The 19893-nt window shown below is 41.3% G+C and overlaps 1 protein-coding gene across 1 annotated transcript in view; it reads right to left on the minus strand.

The window, feature by feature from the left end:
• The window catches only part of LOC132829082 (ephrin-A2-like), a 367146-nt gene extending 349902 nt beyond the window's left edge, over positions 1-17244 (minus strand). The window contains exon 1 of the mRNA XM_060846388.1: positions 17113-17244. Coding sequence (XP_060702371.1) covers positions 17113-17234 — 122 coding nt within the window. The 5' untranslated portion in view covers positions 17235-17244. The remainder of the gene's footprint in view (positions 1-17112) is intronic.
• Positions 17245-19893: the final 2649 nt, after the last annotated feature.

Below are 19893 nucleotides of genomic sequence, written 5' to 3' on the forward strand. Positions count from 1 at the left end.
CTACACTGACCCTGGGAGGTGCAACAAAACCAAGGGAGCTGAGATCTGGTTCTGGAGAAGGATGGAGCAGGTCATTTCGTAAAACACATGAGCAATGAAGGAGGTTCTCAGATGGTGAAGGAGGAAAGATTGTCAGTGAATACTGTATCATCAAGAAAAGGAAACAAGGATGGACTGACCATTTCTAAGACAATGAAAATATGCTGAAGGAAACCTGAAACAAATAGAAAATGTTGGAGAAATTCAAGGTCAAGAAGGTCTGTCAGTATCTGTGTAGACAGAAACATTGTTAAGATTTTGAGTCTGGTTTGGCTTTTCTTAACCAAACTAGACAGGAAACTCTCTTGACAGCACTTTCTCTCTCAGTTACTGACAAACCTTCAATATTCTGTGTTTGTTTCAGATTTCCAGCAGCTGCAGCATTTTATTACTGAAGGAGATGACTGAAGGACGATTAGAGTGATACAGACGAAGAGGGAGGGTGAGAGAGCGAACAATGGCTTTAGGCGATATTGAAAGTGTTAGGCTTTACCAAACATTCTGGAGAGGAAAGCACAAAATACAAGATTTGGAGAATGGAGTGAAGGACCTTCCATTGGGAGATCAGCACGAAAACAACCATTACAATGTAAGCAAAACTGCTGGAATGGTGATTTTCTTTCTCTGCTCAATCTCATGGTCATGAACTAACTAATTTTGAGCAGTCACAATTTAATTTGAACTTTGAGTGGGCTCATAGCAGGAGAATGCCCCATGTAGGGTGGCTCGTGTGTGGAATGAACTTCCTGAGGAAGTGGGTACAATCACAACCTTCAAGAGACATTTGGATAAAGGACATGAATTGGAAATGCTTGGAGGAATATGGGCCAGGAGCAGGGAGGTGGGACTAGGTCAGTTTGGGTATATGTTCAGCGCAAACTGGTTGGACTACAGGATCTGTTTTCGTGCTACACGATACTATGACTACGTGATGATATTAGACTCAGAGAGAAAAATAATACAAGTGTGACAAGTGTAGGAAATGAAATTTGCTCGATGCAATGATGGACAGTTCTGAGATCAGGGTTTAGTCATACCGCAAGGTCAAAAACAAACACACAAGTTGCTGGGAAAACTGGCAGCACCTGTGGAGAGAAAGCAGAGTTAATATTTCAGGTCCAGTGACCCTTCTTCACAATTGCAAATAACAACCCGAAGCATTAACTCAGATCTCTCTCCTCTGCCAGACTGAGGAGTTTTATCAGCAATTACTGTGTTTGTTTCTGATTTCCTGCATCTGTGGTTCCTTAGGTTTTCTCGTCATGCCACGGGGTCAATGAGTCTTATTCTGTTTCTCATATCCAATGTCTGAAATGGGGGATTCGTTCTCTCATTACTTTTATTCCTCACCTTAAAGGCATAAAAAGTGACCTTTTATTAAAAAAGAAAAGATTCTTTTCAATCACAGGTTCTGTACAAAGTGCCAGTTGGTGTGGGACAGCCATTAGGGAATAACTTATTTACTTAAAACAGAGACTGCACTTTGTTTTCTCAACAAGTTGGTTTGCTGAAAAAATAGTTTTTAAAATCAAATGCAAATTGTTTTGGGATGGGGAAATTCCTGGCAAAGACACTTTCTTGACAAAGTGATGGTGAGCTTTTTTTTCTTGAATCACACCAGTTCTTGAGCCAAGGATGGTCTCACAGGCAGAAGAACCAGAAAGTTGAGGACATGGGTTTAAACTGATTGGCAAAAGAATCTTTCCGCAGCAAGTGGTCAGGAATGGACTGGCTGAGAGTGTGAGGAGGAGGCTGACTCACTCGTCACTTTCATAAGAAAACTGGATAAGCATCTGAAGGGCAAAATAAATTGCTGGACAAAAGAAGAAGGGGCGGAGAATGAAACTAGATAAATTGCTCTGGCAGACAGCAAGCTTGAGCTCGATGAGTCAAATGGCTTCTATATTATATCATAATACGGTACCACAACTATCTTATAATTCCATGAATCGACACAGAAAACAAAACATCCAGGATATGCTACAGCTTGGTTTCTTTTTAAAAAATGCATACTCCTTCCTTCTGCTCTGTCCCGTCGCCAAACATGGAAAAGTGTGCTGCAGACCAATTAGACACAGACACCATTTTGTGAAATGGATGAGAATACACAAGCTTGTTCCTTGCTGATGATCTTCTGACGGGTCAAGCCTCAACGAGTCCTACCTTCCCATTCTGCAGTGAGAAAGCTCTGTGGGGGTTTTGAGGACCATCATGCAGACAGCACCGAAACAAAAATGCAGTGGACAGAACAGACAGGGAGATAAATCAGGAAGTGGCGATTGGGTAGAAGGATTTGCATTTCCGTAGCGCCTTTCATGACCTCAGGACATCCCAAAGCACTTTTCAGCCAACTGAGTATTTTTGAAGTGTTGTAGCATGCAACTTAGATTTTAAAGATTGCAAGATGAAGAGGAGACTGAAGGTGAATGAAGAAAATTAGCTATAAAGTGCTTCCATATAATGCTTTCACTTGAGATTAGCTGAAAGTCAATGGACTAAAACCCAGTTCTGAGTGATTAAGGGTTTAACAGTTTCACTTGCTTGTGGGAACCTGAAGTGAAATATATTTGGATATATTAAAAGGCCTTGAAATTAATCCTGTCCCCTGACCCTGTAGCAGGCATTAAAGATGAAATATCCCCTTCTGAAGATTTAACACGGCCCCCTCCACATTTTATCATTCAACTGTCACATCAGAGCAAAAACTGCACTCTCTCTCAAGGTGGTATGACACTAGTGTGACTCCCAGTTTTAGAAACACTGCCCATGAGCTCAGAGGATTAAAAAGGGTACACTTCAGTGACTGACATCTCCCATAACCCCCCACCTAGCACGGCCCCTGAGTCCTTTCACAGACCCTGACAGCAGTTTCCTAATCAAAGAGGGATTATGTCCATTCAAGATGGACCCTTCCCAGAGAGCGCCGGAGAAACTGCCATTGTCCCCTAATGAAAGGGAAAGCAACAGAGTGAGACACACTGGACCAACATAGTGGGAAACTACTGAAGGGAGAAAAAGGCAGAGAAATGTCATGAATCCAGGTTTTCAGAGTACCATTTAACGTGTTCTAAAGCCTTGGTGAAAAGGAGTATCCCTTTGAGTTGAGGAACGCCCGTACCCCATACCCTGTACCCCCATCCCAGTCATCACCTGTCTCCCCAACCCAACCCCAGTGCAGAGCTCTGGAATCCCTAACAAATTAGTTGTGGAGTTATGAGAAGTGTTATGCTTGGATTAAGAGCAGTGAATGGAAGCAGTGCACTGAACCTTTACATTTGGTTGGGAAATATGCTGCTGCTTATGAGGAGCCTGTGTGTCTATGACAGAAATTTCTATACAGCCGTCACATTGATGCAGTGTCTCTTGGATATGTGGTGACATCGAGGACACAGGCCGAGCCAAAATCAGAGTATTCCGCATGGCCGACAGTTGATATAGAAGAATGAGACAAACACTGTAAAGCAGAACATAGTTATCTCCCACAAGAGACGTGGTTTTAAAAATAGGAAGTAACATGTGCACATGTTACATAAATATATACACTTACATATAATTCGGGTTCAAAAATCATGCACTGGAATATACAAGACAGAGTTTCAAATTACAAAATGTATCAGGACCTGGGGAAAGTTTTAGATTCATTCGTGGGTAGGCAACATTACAGTAACAGAAACAACCTTTGAAGCAGTGGAACATTGCAGCGCTACAATTATCTTTGAAGATAAGCTACCAACGAGACCTTGAACACATCTTTAAATCCTAAAACAAAATCCTTCCTCAAGGTTCACAACTCACAAAACTGTGAGATAACACTGGACAAGGTATCGCAAAGCAGTGTTTCTAATAGGGACTCACCACCCAGAGACTTCCGACTTCGAGTGCAGCTGCAGAGAGTTATTAATACAACAGATCTGCTCATTCATGGACAAGCAGCAGAAATCAAGTCTTTCAGCAAGGGGACACTATCAGTTTTAGCCTAATTCACTTGAAGGGGGCCAAGTAAGACATTCTGCTTCTGGCCAAAGCTAAAATCTCACTCTTGCTCCCAACTCAGGGAATGGATGATAAATTCAGACCAGCCAATATCACCCACATCCAAATAATGACTTTTATTGAACCTGGGAATTGCCTAAAAAAAAGACACCTCGTCAAAGCTTTTCATCTTGCATTCTTCAGGACATTCACAAGGTAAAAGGGGTTGTGTTTGTGCTGACACCGATTCACGCCTAGCCGCGGCAAAATTTGTAAAATAAATTTAAAAAGACAAACGCTTAAAAATGAAAAAGTAAACAGAAGAGGAAAAAACCCTGTTAAATAAAGTAAAAATTTTGCAATTAAAAAAGTTATATCGCTTGTGCACATGCACATTTTAAAAAAGGAGGTTTATAATTGAATCATTGGTGTCAGACACTCGGAATTTTTTATGCTGTATGTGAGGAGACTGTAATGAAGATTGCATCCATTAGATGATGACCAACAATTAATTGCCAGTCAACATCTAACCAGTGCAATTCCTATGACAATTCTTCAACCAATCTTCACTCTATTCTTATATCTTGTAAGAAGCGCTGTCACTCTTTAGATTGGTGTTCTTAAGATAATGTTCACTAATGCCAGCCAAAGAAAAATGCTTTGGTAAAACAAGACTTTTTTCAGCAAAACCCAATTTCTGTACTACCAAAAGAACAATTTGTAATTGAAATGAAGTGACAAGTTGTAGACGTTAAACCATGAGATTGAGTGGAGAAATGTAACTCCACAGACCCCCATGACAAGTAGATTACAAATCCTTGAAACCTCAAGTGGCTCTTGACTAAAAGCAGTGGAATGCAGAATTTCCATCCGCACTCATTTTTGCTGTTGGAATAGGAGGACAAATCGAAGATAGAGAAACAATGAACATAAGCTGGGGAAGGTGGCACAACTTTAATACTGAGAATTTAGGAGGGAAGATGTCTGAGCCATGGAGGGATAGATGAGGAAACCAGGGGTGACACTGATGAGAAGATTAAGCTGGGAGAGACTTCCTTCAGGTAAAAGGTTTTGCAAATAATGCTGCAACAGTCAACAAGAAAGTAAAAGCAACTAAACTTGACTTTATGTAAGTTAAACAGTCAGAAAAGGAAAATTAAGTGATTGATTTATAGATGCTCTGTGGGATGTGTGCGCGTGTGTCTGCCTCTGTGTTTGTATGTTGATCTGTCTAAAGGTCAATTACAGCTCGAATATATTGTGGATAGAATTGAGCTTGCAATCTATTGATCATAAATGAATTCAATCTTGCCAAAGCCTTGTTCTTGAGGCAGTGCTTGTGTGTCAATGAATCAATTTACCATCCGATGCACTCGCTAAGAGTGAAGGGATCAGTGGGAAGGGTGGAAGTGAAAAAGAAGCAGTGAGTTGAAGCCGACTTTTTTTAAAAAGCAAAGCACACACATGTCCAATTTACTTTCGATTTGCAGCTGCTTTGAAACCAGCAGCACATGGTTGAACGTACTGTTTCTTGCCTTGGTTCGATCAAGGAATCAACGGCACGATGCACATGGAAAACGCAGCCCAGCTGCAAGTCTGGCGCAAAGCCTGATAAACAGCTGCTGCATGAAGTGGCGTGAATCCTAATACAATGTTTCCCGTCATAGCACCTCTGTATCACAGGATGCACAGATTGACTTTGTAGACCCCCTCAATGGACACACAAAGTCTTAGGATTTTGGATTGGAATCCGTGGCTTCAATAATAAAATTTGCACATTTAGTTGACTTGTAAATAACAATATGGCCATCAATAAACTTGTTTTCAATGCATTTTAAGACTGTAAATTTACACCTTGCCCTGTGTTAGCAGCACTGATTTCTTAGGCATCAGTTAGATTTCTTGACAAGCTTTCTCACCATGACTTTGCAAGGCATTTTGTCCATCTCTCTCTCTCTCTCTCTCTCTTTACCAACCCATTGCCTGGTTCAGATGGTAGCAATTTCAGCTCTTGAATCAGAATGTTGTGGATTCAAGTTGCCCCTCTAGAGGCTGAAGGAGGAAATCTAGGCTGGTACTCCCAGTACAGTGCTGATGGAGTGCTGCATTGTCAGACCTGGCTCCTGCGTGACTTAAAACTAAGTCCATTGTGCAAAGGATATTTAATTAATATTTGAAGATAAGCCAAGGATGGTGGCCTGACCAATATTTATCCCTCAGCCAACGTCACAAATAAACAGAAATTGCTGTCGTTGCAGCTTTTGGGATCTTGCTGTGCACAAATTGTAACATCTTCCACATTACAAATGTGATCATATTTCAGTAAGTACTTAATATGCTGTAACGTACTGAGAAGGACATGCAGATCAGCCATCCCATTGCCCAATTACTGTTCACTCTTGTTTCCATTTCAATCACTTTCTGAAAATCCTGCACCATGACATAGTTTACTTAACCTATTGATACCTAATCACAATTCAGAAAAATATGATCAAACAAGTCATTGCACTTAATTCATCAATTGTCACTGATTGATTTGGATTCACCAGTACCCAGTGCTTGTGTTAAACAGCTCAAAAAACAACCCTGCAGGCAAGAACTAAGTTTGGAAGGGCAAAACTATAGCTCTGCAGCTGATGTTCTAGACAGTTCAATTGGACACAAGATCAAAAATCACATGCGAACAGAAGAAGTTATTGAAATGTGTGATGGAATGGGATTTTATTTTTATATATTGACAACGCAGTAAAAATTCTATCGGTGTACTGTAATCATTGAAACCCAGAGAATTAACATTTTCTCAGCTTAAACTACAGCATCTTCTGCAATAAAACAAGTCAATACAATAGTACTGATCCTGCAACCTCATAATATTTGTTACACTGCTTTAAATTAACATTTATTTCAAATGTAATAGTGATAGTCATACTGGGAGAGGCAAGGGTAGAAATCCACTAACTCCAGCCTGAGACCCATAGCACTGACCCAAAGACCATCCTTACTATTCCCTCCTAGAGCACAGCAGATTGCTTTAATATTTCTCAGTCAACTGTTAAATTATACTCTTTAGAAAGAAAAGGAACTGAACAAGGGATCATTGGTTATGAAAACAGAGCTTTGTCAATCTGTAACATAAATAAAATTAGAACGATCACTGCAAAATACAATATTAATCCAATACCCGATACCAGAGGAGCAAAGATACCTGACATCCACTGATATCTGTGACACATTCACACAATGGCCACTGTGGCTGTAACCACTAGGTTGGGGACCTTACTGATCGGAGTATCATCTTACAGCATCAAATGCTTAGGTGCAAATCCTGTTTATAATCAGTCTGTCTGTTCTGCCTTTGCAATGGTAATTGTTCCTCAGTAGTGGAGAGCAGGTGCCCACTGCCCGTTGCAACAGATGCGTGCTTGAGAAACAGGATTGTTAATGTACAGAAACAGCCCTTGGATCCAAACAAGGATCCAGCCTGCCCTCTTAAAAAGTGCTACACTTTGAAATCCAGATTTCTATGCATTCCACTGCTGCCACAATTGAGATTATTTAATGAATTGGTACTAATATCCTACAGGAAAATATATCCCAAAGCGAACTTATTTTAACATGAAATCCCTTTAACCAATCATCTGAAATTGTTTCCACACTCCCAATACCAATGACTGACAACCAGTACTTGACCTCCATTCGTACAGCTCAGTGTTCTTTCCAAATGCACATTCATTGTAAAGCAGCAGGTTATGTAGTGAAAGTGATATTTGATAAATCAAAATTTAAAAAGTGCTGGAAAAACTCATCAAATCTAGCAACATCTGTTGAGAAAGAGGGACAGTTAACATTTCAGGAACAGTATGACTCTCCTGCAGCAACAAGCACAGCATGCTGGAGAAACTCAGCAGGTCTGGTACCTGTTCTGAAGAAGTCTGATATTGGATGCGAAATGTTGACTAGTTCTCTCTCCAGACCTGCTGAGTTTCTCCAGCATTCTGTGTTTGTTTCAGATTTACAGCACCCATGATATTTTGCTTTTAATTGCCCCTTCTTCAGACCTCACTATTTAATGAATGCAAGCTTTGTTTTAAATACAAACCTTCACACAACAAGGGGTTAAACCTTAAAAAATAGTCAAAAAGCACACGACACCAGAGTACAGTCCAAGAGGTTTATTTGAAACCACAAGCTTGCAGGTTCAAATAAACCTGTTGTCATGATATTTTTGACTTTGTACACCCCAGTCCAACACCGCCACCTCTACATCTTAAAACATAGGATTGGGCCATTCAGGAGTGCTATCAGCGAAGGGACTATAATTGTAAACAGTTGTGGAAATTTGTAACAGGCCCATCCAAAAGGATGCTGACACAGGGGTTTTTGGAAGGTAAGCATGAAAACATGGCTAGATGTAGATCCAAGTGAATAGCATCAACGCTGGGATAGGAAGAATGGAATTCCTCTGTTCTGCTGGCAGCTGTCCTGCAGTAACCCTTTCATATAAAAAGGATACTTGTTCACAAATAGATTCTTTTAGATTAGATTACTTACAGTGTGGAAACAGGCCCTTCGGCCCAACAAGACCCACCGAAGCGCAACCCATCCATACCCCTAACCTAACACTACGGGCAATTTAGCATGACCAATTCACCTGACCCACACATCTTTGGACTGTGGGAGGAAACCAGAGCGCCCGGAAGAAACCCACGCAGACACGGGGAGAACGTGCAAACTCCACACAGTCGCCTGAGGCGGGTATTGAACCCGGGTCTCTGGCGCTGTGAGGCAGCAGTGCTAACCACTGTGCCACCGTGCCGCCCACAAGAACACAAGAAAACAATAGCCGGTGCAACTTACTAAAACTCAAGTGAGGGAAAAAGACAACTCGAGCATTGCTCTGAAAATTTCACACACCCACTCATTACTCTCTGCTGAAGTGTTACAGACTCCGAGGTTGTCCACCAAAAAAGCAGTCAACTTCTAACACCCATTCTGCAGATTGCCGAAGTCATTAATTTGGCACTTCAAACCAAGCAGAGCAACAAGTCAACACTCCTGCTGATCAAACATTTCTATTGTGCTCTTTCAAAACAAAAGCTTTGCCGCAGATTATTTAACAGTGCCTTGCTGTTTGTACAGCAAACCATCAGGTGCAAGATGCCAGCAGAATAGTTGCCTTGCTGATAATTAAAGACCTTTTAATTAGAGGGATGTGCTAAGCCAGAATCGAGATGTTATAGTTAAACTTACGGAATTTTATACAGTGGGTCGGTTGAATGGAAAATGGCTTGGCAGATGGGAATTCTACGCTTGGATGAGGCAGGCATTAACCTGGAATGGACAATTTAGTAGTGATCAGAGCTACAGCATTACGGTGACTGACCACGTCAAGTTCCATTTTGATTACAAGGCATTGGGGGATTTTTTTTACTAAAGTCTCGCACGGGTGGATTCCACAGTCCTGCTCTGTGCCTGCTCCTTCCTTTGAAAACCACACACTGGAACTTTCGCCACAACCCCCACAGTGATTGCTATTCCATATTAAAGCCACTGACCAATGGTGAGTGAACTAGGGAAATAATTTGGCACATGAACTTTTCCATGAAAATTACAAAATGAGCAGGCTCGGTAATGATTGACAACGTTGTGCTTTTACTAAGCCAGTTTTACAGCAGCCGGCACTGCTATTTCACACCAATGAAATTAATAATGACACGTGTGAAAATCACACTCGCAGTCCCTCCCACGTGTTAAAGATTTTGCCCAGAAATCCGACTCTGCTGATGGTGCAGCATGACTGGGGAAACTCAGAACGCAGCAACCCTCTGCACACTGACAGTCAGAGAGACAATGCAGACAGGCCCATCACAGCAAGGATCATTAACCTTGTTAAAATTACACCTATTTACACATATCTTTTAAAAACAACACCGATTTTAAAATAGTACCTGACCTATTTAATTGTTCAGACAATTCCAAGAAATGCCCAGTAAGGAGAATATTGCACTTACACAACAATTTATATTCATATGTCACCATTTTCACCCCACGTTGCCAGGGCAAATGATGACACTAAACTCAAGGTAGAGACAGATGGCCAAATGTTTGGTCAAAGATCCAGGATTAAAGACCAGTGTCCTGAAATCAGTTCTCTTGCCGTTGATACCGATCCCTTCCCTGGTCCCTGTCTCAGGCTGAACCAGACTATTGACACCCTGTGTCCCATTTGACAATCAGGTAAAACACAGCTCAAATCCTGCATAATATCACACACTGCCGCCACTCAACTGCCAGATGAAACCCTGATCCCGGCTTTTCTTACATTCACATTCAATCATTGCAATGTTTTTCTAATCAGTCTCCCAACTTCAATATAAAATTCTGCAGACCTAGTACTACCTTACAAAAAAGTCCCATCCATACATCACTCCCTTGCTCACTGACCTGTGTTGACCCCAAGCAATGCAATAGCTCAATTTCAAAACTGCGATCCTAGCATTCACATCCCTTCAAAGTTCCATTCTCCATTTTCCTTTTCTCACCTACTGCAATCAGACTACCCTTAGAGGTCACCCCAATGGAGGAATTGCTGGGGACAATATCATTGGACTAGTAATCCAGAGGTAAAAATAATGACTGCAGACGCTGGAAACCAGATTCTGGATCAGTGGTGCTGGAAGAGCACAGCAGTTCAGGCAGCATCCAATGAGCAGCGAAATCGACATTTCGGGCAAAAGCCCTTGAGACCCAGGCAAATGCTGTAGAGGCACAGGTTCAAATCCCACCAATGGTAGCTAGAGAAATTTAAATTTAATTAATTAAATCTGGAGCTGAAAGCTAGTCTCAGTAGTGGTGATCACGGAACCATTATCAAATGTTATACCACAGCCATGAATACCTAGCAACAGATACATGAGAACTCTACCCTCCAGAATCATGGAAATATATCGCTATTTCTTCAATGTCATGGAATCAAAATTCTGGAACTCCTGCCCTAACGGCACTGTGAGTGCCAACACTTGATGGACTGCAGCGGTTCAAGTGGACAGCTCAATACAACTTTTGCAAGGCCAACTTGGGAGGGACAATAAATGCTGGCTCAGTCTGTGACGCCCATATCCCACGAGTGAATTATGAATAACTTCTCATGCAATCACCCATTTCACTTCTATTGCTCCACTACTGGTGACTGAACCTTAAGACAACCACGCCCTTAGATCTGGAATTCCGTGACTGTGGCACGTGTGAATTGCGAATCTTTACCGCAAGTGAAAAAAATCCAGTAATATGCCATTAATGGGTACAATATCCTTCATTTCCTGAAACAATCATTGCAATACCAAAAAGGAAGTTCTCACTGAAGCATTCCAAGTGTAGATAAGCAAATCCTAGGGGAGTTCTGTGTGGTTTGTTTATTTTGATTACATTCGAGATTTTAAAAGATAGTGTTTTAAGCGAAAAGAAGCAGAGCTTAGCAGGAATACTGATCCTAATTAGAAACAGAAATTACTAATTTCTTCAAAAGTAAAATTATATCAGCTAGGTTTCAAATGATCACTAAATTCACAACTGATTAAATTTTTAATGGGCAACCAAGCTAATTATTCAACAAAGGGTGGGGAAGCACTTTTGGTAATGGAACAAATCAGCAAAAGAAATTACACAGGACAATAATGCTTACTTGTGAGGTTTTAACTATTGAAACTATTATCCGTGAGACTGTGAACTTTGGTGGTTAAAATTATATTTTGTAATGGAGCGTGAGATGCCCTGAACAAGAACCCTTCTCTCTCCCCATTTCTGAGCAAAGGTCAGACAGAACCTTGATTAATGGATTGCTGCATGCACCCATCCTTTCCATTTTCCTTACTGATGGAAGCAACAGACTGATCCTTCAAGTAAATTTAGCTGAAATCATAAACTTACAAAATGAATCTTACAGTACTTAACATAATTATTACAATGTCTTATGCCATTTCTCCTGCACCTCCTATACATCAAGGTACTTGATGTCCTTGGCAATAATTCCCAGATCTGGGCTCGACATCAGAGGAGGAATACAATGGCCTTGGGAAGGATATGTAGCACAGAGTGCACCAGAATGGTTTGTTTTACTCATTTGTTGGATATTGCTGGCTGTCTAGCATTTATTGCCTATCCCTGGTTGTCCTTGAGAAGGTGAGCTGCCTTCTTGAACCGCTGCAGTCCATGCACTGCAAGTCGACACGCAATGCTGTTACGGAGAGAATTCCAGGATTTTACCCCAGTGACTGGGACTTAGTTAAATTATGAGGACACATTACATATACTTGGTATGTATTCCCCTGGGCTGAAAATGTGTTGCTAGAAAAGCGCAGCAGGTCAGGCAGCATCCAAACAGCAGGAGAATCGGCGTTTCGGGCATGAGCCCATCTTCAGAAAGAAGAGCTCATGCCTGAAACGTCAATTCTCCTGCTCTTTGGATGCTGCCTGACCTGCTGCGCTTTTCCAGCAACATATTTTCAGCTCTGATCTCCAGCATCTGCAGTCCTCACTTTCTCCTCGATGTATTCCCCTGGGTGAAGAAGACTGAGGGGTGACCTGATCAAGGTGTCTCAAAGGATAAGGACCATTTGACAGAGTAGATGAAGAGAAAATACTTCCTCTTGTGGAAGCAGCTATTGAGGAGTGCAACCTGAAAGCACTTTTTCACACAAAGGGTACTCGCAGTCTGGAGCTCCCTCCCAAAATAAACAGTGATCACAATTCAATTAACGCTTTCGTAACAGAGATCAATAGATTTTTGTGAGGCAAGGGTATCAAGAGATATGGAGCAAGACTGGACTGAGGCTGAGGAATAAATCAGGCATGATTAAATCAGGCATGAGGACGAGGAATAAATCAGGCATGATCTACCTGAATTGCAGAATAGGCTGAAGATGCTGAATAGCCTATCTCTGTTTCTAGAGTTTTTCAAAATCAACCTATTCAGAGATTTTATTACACAATAACTCAGACTTCCTGGCTCAGAATTAGGGGCACTACCATCACAGCACAAGAGCCCTTACTTCTCTTTCTATGTTCCATTTTTAAAAAATTATCAATGTGGTAATTATACATTAAAGGTATGGGGATGCATACACAAGGAAAGGATTTGTGTTAAGAAATATTTCTGTACAACATTGTCAACATGCTGACTCCTTTATAGAACTCTGAATTATATAAACTCTCAGCAGATGCAAGTTCCCAATATCATTACTTTAAATTATCAGTCCTTTCTTATATGCGACTCGTGTCTCAAGCTGAAGTATTTCATGTAATGAGATCCCACTGTAACCCAGTTAATTGAAAATACCAGTTTATGTTTATTTTCATAATTAGGATCCAATCAATGGGATTTTTGTTCCAGTTTGAGTTGACTTGCCATGCATTTTAGGTGGGATGACTGAGGCACAGTAAGATGTTTTAAAAAGCAATACCTTACAATCAGTCTAATCTCCTGCTTGCCAACAAGCACAAAAAATAGATTGCTGGATATTATAAAAGGGAAAAATAAAATAAGTAGCTGTTCAGTATTTAAACAGTTATGATATAATCGTGAGGCCTTACCTAGTGAATATTAGATTTTGTCGATTTACCGATTAAAGTCCCCTGGCACACTATTAACCATGACAAATAACATTTCAAAAGAACTTGGTAAGAGCTGCTCCTATATAATTTCCTTAAAGTGGTTCATAGACTCCACAGAATAAAAGAAAGGTAATACATTTTTGGGTGTTTTTTGTGGAGCTCACAGAAAAAAAATGTCTTTCTTCAAGTCAGTATTGATCTCTGGTAGGACTGCTAAGCAGCAGTATCAAGGATGTAGAAAAGGCAATTGTTAGGGGTAAAACGGCATTTGAATGATCTTAGTAAAGAATAAATTAGGAAACGAGATAATAATAAATCACACATCATATTTTCCCACATTTGAGAGAGCTTTGAACTGTCTATATATGGCTGCTTATTTATTTTCAGTGTATCACTACCGGCAACATTTTTTGCGTGATTTATAAAATGTCACATACTCTCATATGACAGGTCCACTTACAGCTTGGTAGAGAGTTTAAGGCAACTAAAACACAAAATCCTTATTTTGTGTAAACGAACCTGTTGTTATGAAACTCATGTATAAATTAACCACGTACAGGCAGCTTCATTAAAAACTCCCATTACCTCTGTCTGTGAGCAAGGCTATCAATTTTATAGGAACAATTTATTATAACGATGTGTATCACCATGCTGCATCTAGCTGGGTAATTTGCATTGTAAATTCAAATTAGTCCGTGTAATATTGAGAGCGCTACCATTTACTGACTGTCCAACTATTATTAGCGAGGCACGTTTGTAATTTGGTATTAACATAAATTACTAAGATAGTTATTGATTTTTTTTCATTACCACACTAAGATCGTGGAAGCTGGATAAATATAGAGGGGAAATAAATATGAGGCAGATGGAGAGTTACAGAAACTGAGACAGCTCCAATACTTCTTCAGAAAAGTTAATTGGGAATATTACTCACATCAATATTTCCTTATCCACTTTTGGAAGTGTTGGCTTACCTTCATGGTGATAAAGTTTAAATGCATCCCTGAACATCAAAAATGTTAGTATGAAAGTACCTTGGAGAACAAATGCTGTGATCAAACAGATAATGAGCAAAAATTGCTAATTAAAGACCAAAAAAAATTGCTAAGTACAACTGGCAGTGTTACAAATACCAAAGTTAAAACGATGGACTGACTGTGAACCTATCCTTCAGTTGAATAAAACAAAAGAATTCAAACCACTTCTAGAGTGCTTAGCTACAGTTGATACCAAACCTATCTCCTGGAGGTTAGTGTATGGTAATAAACACAAGCCCGACTATACGCAGGACTCGCTGACAGAATCTGAGCTGTCTTGAGGCAAACAGAGCGCATTACTTTGGCACAATTAAAATGTTAAGTTATTCCCTCCTGGTCCAGACTTGAAATCAAGCTTTTTTTATTTGTACTTGGGTGTCAATGAAGGGAACGGATCCATCCACACGAAGTGTGGGGTCACCTCTCAAACTTTTATACACTGGAAGAGCAGAAACAGAGAGGCCGAACAGGCAAGGGCACTGACGGGTGCAGCCAGACTTGGGAAGCTGAGCTTTCACTTTGTAACTGAAAGAGGGTGCGACAGGCAGGGATGGCGAGAGCTTTCTCCTCGCTAGCTTCGGAATTACGGCGTATTTAAATACCTCGACCGATGCCAAGTCAAGCAGCGGTGCCTGCTCTGTCATCCCGATTGTCTTTGTCACAAGTCTAAAGGAATGGGTCTTTGCTGACGACCTTGGAGTGGGTGCGGAATGTAAACGTTTACTGAACTAAACCAGTAACGCTCTGGAATGGCTAATTGCAAGAGTAGGCAGTCGGGATGAACCCTGGAAGCGGTCGGTTCTCCCTGAACTGCAGAAATAGAAACTGGTATAAAACTGAATAATTTCAGGTGCTGTTTTAGCACGGGGGTATGAAATCTCAGCAACAGGCTCGCTTCTTGAACACAAAGTGCCCAACACTTTACTCCAGCACCTGCTTCAGAACAGGATCAGTGTGAGCCGTCCTGGGCTATTTCAACAATGTTTGTCCTTTTTCTTAAAGAGTAAACGAGTCTGGAATCCCTCGTTAACTCTCCAGACAGGAGACAAAACTCAAAACTGAATTACCTACTCGAAAGGCAGAGTTCATTCACACTGCTTCCTTTGCGTTTTAAAGAATCATTTTCAAATTGTACACTGGCCTAAAAAGTGCGCTGGGTCAGGGATGAAAGCGAATGTTTGTTTGGCTTTGAGAACTTCCAAGTCTAGGATTACACCTGATGACAACCACATAAACCAGAGAGAGACTGAGACAGAGACACGCGGTGAAACAACCCGTGTGGTTTAGAGAGGGAGAGGCTAGAGTGAGCTTATTTTCTACAACGGACTGAGGAGTAAGATTCTTACGGTTGCACCTGGATAGTCTTGCTAATAAACCTCATTCCTCTCTCTCTCTCCTTCCCCGAGACTGTACTCAATAATCTCATCTCAAGAACAGCTTCAGGTGGCGCGGCTTCATCGACAAAAAAAGAAAACACCTTCCACGCACATTGTAGTTCCACAATGTTCGACGTCTACGGGAAAAGGGTGCTCAATTTTTCCCCGAATTAAACAAGCTCATTCAAGAAAGGGCATGCGGTGTCGAGTAAGGGAAAATAAAAGTTTAAACAATGAAAAGCTGTCCTTCCTCACTCCAGACAGAATGTGAGTGGCCCATTCCAACTCGATAAGGAACAAGTTACTTATGTAATCGAGCCCCCAAAATAGTGCATCGATCATTGTTGTAACATCTATTAAATGAATCCAAATTTTTAACAGCGATAAAATACAAGGGGTTGATACAGGAATCTTTGTCACTGCAGTATCTCTTTGGATCAGCCGCGTTTTACGTGTCAGTCACTGCAATCCCCTTACAAATTCACCCTTAACAAAAAGCTACGCCTTTTGCAAACTGATTTTTTTTTGGCTCAGCGGCCACACACCTCCAAGTGACTACGTCTTCACTTAAATACAAAGCGTTCTCCTTTTCTTGAAACAAAAGGAGGAAAATTAAAGAGCGCTGCGCAAGGCGTTCGCAGCTCGCTCGGTTAAGTGAGATGAAAGGCATCCGCAAGTTTGGTGTTGGCTTTTTAAAGCGAAGGAAAAGCACAGTTCCTCCAGCAAGGCTGGCTTTCCGCATCAGTTTCAGACATCTGAAATTAACAGGTCAATAAATCTGTGCACGATCCGGCTTGGGTCAGGCGCTGTCTGTACGTCGCTTCCCTCGTGTTCAAAAAAAAAGTAATTTGTTATGATTGAAAAGCTAAACAATCACAAGAAACGGCAGAAATAAAAGCAACTTTTGGATGCTTTATAAAACAGAGCAAATCAATGGGAAATTAGGTTACTGGGAATCAAGGCACTAGAGGAATCAAGGCAAACTCTTCCACTCTCACCAAAAATAAATTTAAAATACATGCAGAACATAAATGTAAACGCTCCCTCGTTACACCTCTCTGATGTGCAAATTGCATTACCTGGGGTTGGTGCTATTCCAGTACACGGCGTAGCGGTCAGCAACTACTTTCCCAGAATCTTCCGTCCAAACACAAACCCAAAGGGCCAGAAAGAGCAGCACAGCCACCTCCACGTTCATCATCGCCGATGAATCCGTCCGGCGGTCTTCACGCGCAAAACTCTGGTTGCAAATCAAAGCCTCCAGCCGCCGTCTCCATACGGTGCCTGAACCACAACTTTCAACAGGAGCAGCTCCTTTTTTTTTGAAAAAAAAGGAAGAGTGAATCCAACCCCTATTACACTCGCGCAACCTAGCCTGCTTGGAGAGGGAGGTGTGGTGGGAGCGAGCAGAGAGGAGGAGGTGGCGGAAGGAGGAGGCGGGAGCGCTGGAAATTATGAATGAAAGCACCTTCCACCAGTTGTGAGCCGGGCGCCGCCGAGGCGTCTTCGCCAATCGGAGCTGGGCGGGGGCGGGACAGGACCGTGTTTGGGCGGGCCGCCGTCTTGAGTGGCAGCCGCCGAGGAGCGGCCGACCAATGGCCGCGGGTCCCCAGGCGGATGACGTCACAATGGGAGCCCACTAAATCGCTACATTCCCTTCCAAAGCCTGTAACAATTCCGCATGCGACTCCCTGAGCAGCCTGCCGCTGTAAACACGACTCAGGGCAATCGCAAGTCACATTTTAAAAGTAATTGCATCGCAAATCAGCAAACTTTAAGTAAACTCCACCATCCCCTGCCCTTCAATCACATATCACAAATTAGCGTAGAAAAACAGCGAAGTGCTGGAGAAACTCAGCAGATCTGGCAGCATCATCTGTGGAGAGAGAGATACGTTAACAGAGTTAACGTTCCGAGTTCAGTGACCCCCTTTCAGAACATGAACAAATTAGCAATTCATGTTAAAATACTCTTTTACGCCGACTTGAGACTGATTCTTTGGCGTGATCCTCCTGGAATTTTACAGTGCTAACAATGGAATGGAATTGTTTGTTTTTTTTTAAATTTTGAGAGCAGGATAATTTGTGCATGAATCCTTGCAGGGAACCGTAAGCCACTTCCTACCTGTTTCCGAAGCAACGCATCTAATAGAAAACAAAAAAAATCAACTTGCAGCGCGTAAGCCACTAAGAGGGAATCAACTGTACGACCTCTTTCTGCACACGTGTAATATTGAATAAGTGTGAAGAATATCAAAAAGAGTAGGAGGTAAGAACACGTCTTAATTCTGAATAATATCGCACTGATTTTTTCAATTATTTATAAAAGTAGCTTTATTGAAAAACCCTCGTACTCTCGCGCTAGTTAACTCAATTATCCTTCTCCCTTCCATGTGCTTCCAACTCGTCATACTGCCCCTCATAATGAATGTAACTGTATAACTTGGGCTCGCTCCTCTTCCAGGGTCCTCCTGCTTGGCCACCCACACTGTAAAGCTAAGCTCATTAAATGCATGTATCCTATATCACACCAAGTCCAAATTAACCACCATCCCTGCGTTCACTGACTTGTATTAGCTCCTAGTTTGACAACGCCTTGACTTAAATCCAAACTCTCATACTTACCTTCAAATCCCTGTATGGTGTCCAGATCCTCTTCCCTCCTCCACTTCTGCTAAGCCTTCTTCAGAGCCAAGCCTTTCAAGATCTCTGTACTCCTATAACTTTGGCCTCTTGTACATCGCGATTTTAACACCTTGACCGTTTCGTTCGCTGCCTGAGCACCTATCCGCCTCTCCCCTTCCTCTAAAATGCTTCTGACAATCACCCTCTTCTATCAAGCATTCTGACACCTATTTACGATCTCGTGATGAATGCTCGCTGTCGTATTTTCTTCACTGGGTCTGCTGTGAAAGGACTTTCGAAGTTGTAATATGTTAAAAGTGATTTTGAAAGAAACACAAGCTGAAATCATTCTGATGAACAGTAAACATCCCGCCAGATGCATTCTCTTTCCCCAAATTCTGTCTGACCTACCTGTTCTTAGGCGTTCAGGGACTGCATTTTTTTCGATTTTGTTTTAAATATAGTCAAGCTAAAATATGTGGAGACTCTTCACGGATCCGGGTCATCTCAGACCACTTCACATCAAGCCCAGTATAGTTCCTGTCCAAGAATACAATCTACACAAATAGTACAGTTAACACGTTGAAGTTAAACTCATTTAAGAGCAGGAAATTGAAAATACCATATTGATGGCATTTTAAGTGGATTAATATCTTCCTAATATGGATCTTAGATAGAAACCAGTTTAGCCAATTCATTTACAAAATCACAATTACCATTTATGGTATTACTAATTTATTCACAGGTTCATAAATATAGAATGGTCAATGAAACCAGAATGGTGTAACATGCGATTTATAGTAATTAAATGTGCTCTCTCTATGAATCTTTCCTCACTTATATGGGAACATCAATAGTAAGCAGCGAGGAGTGTTAAGTTGTATCCCAATACTGTATTGAGTGTAGTAACATTTATGTAATCTGCTATATCCTTAATGGTCCATTTTTAGGTGAGGCACTAATCATCTCATTTGGTTGACCACACTGCTTGATGCGGCATTGTTGCAGAAAGGCATATGAAAATACGGACTTTGATACTTGTTGAATCTATCTTGTTTCAAGTAAGCAAGTTAATCACTGGTTAGGCCTCAGCTGGAGTCCTAACAAATCTGAGCACAACACTTTACAAATGATGTGAAAACCTTGAAGAAGACGTACATGAATTTAGCAAAATAACAACAGGAATGAGTTACATGGAAGCAAAAGAATAGATAGACTCTTTGGAGCATCAAACTT

Source organism: Hemiscyllium ocellatum, chromosome 28 (assembly GCF_020745735.1).
Source record: "Hemiscyllium ocellatum isolate sHemOce1 chromosome 28, sHemOce1.pat.X.cur, whole genome shotgun sequence".
Lineage (NCBI taxonomy): Eukaryota > Metazoa > Chordata > Chondrichthyes > Orectolobiformes > Hemiscylliidae > Hemiscyllium > Hemiscyllium ocellatum.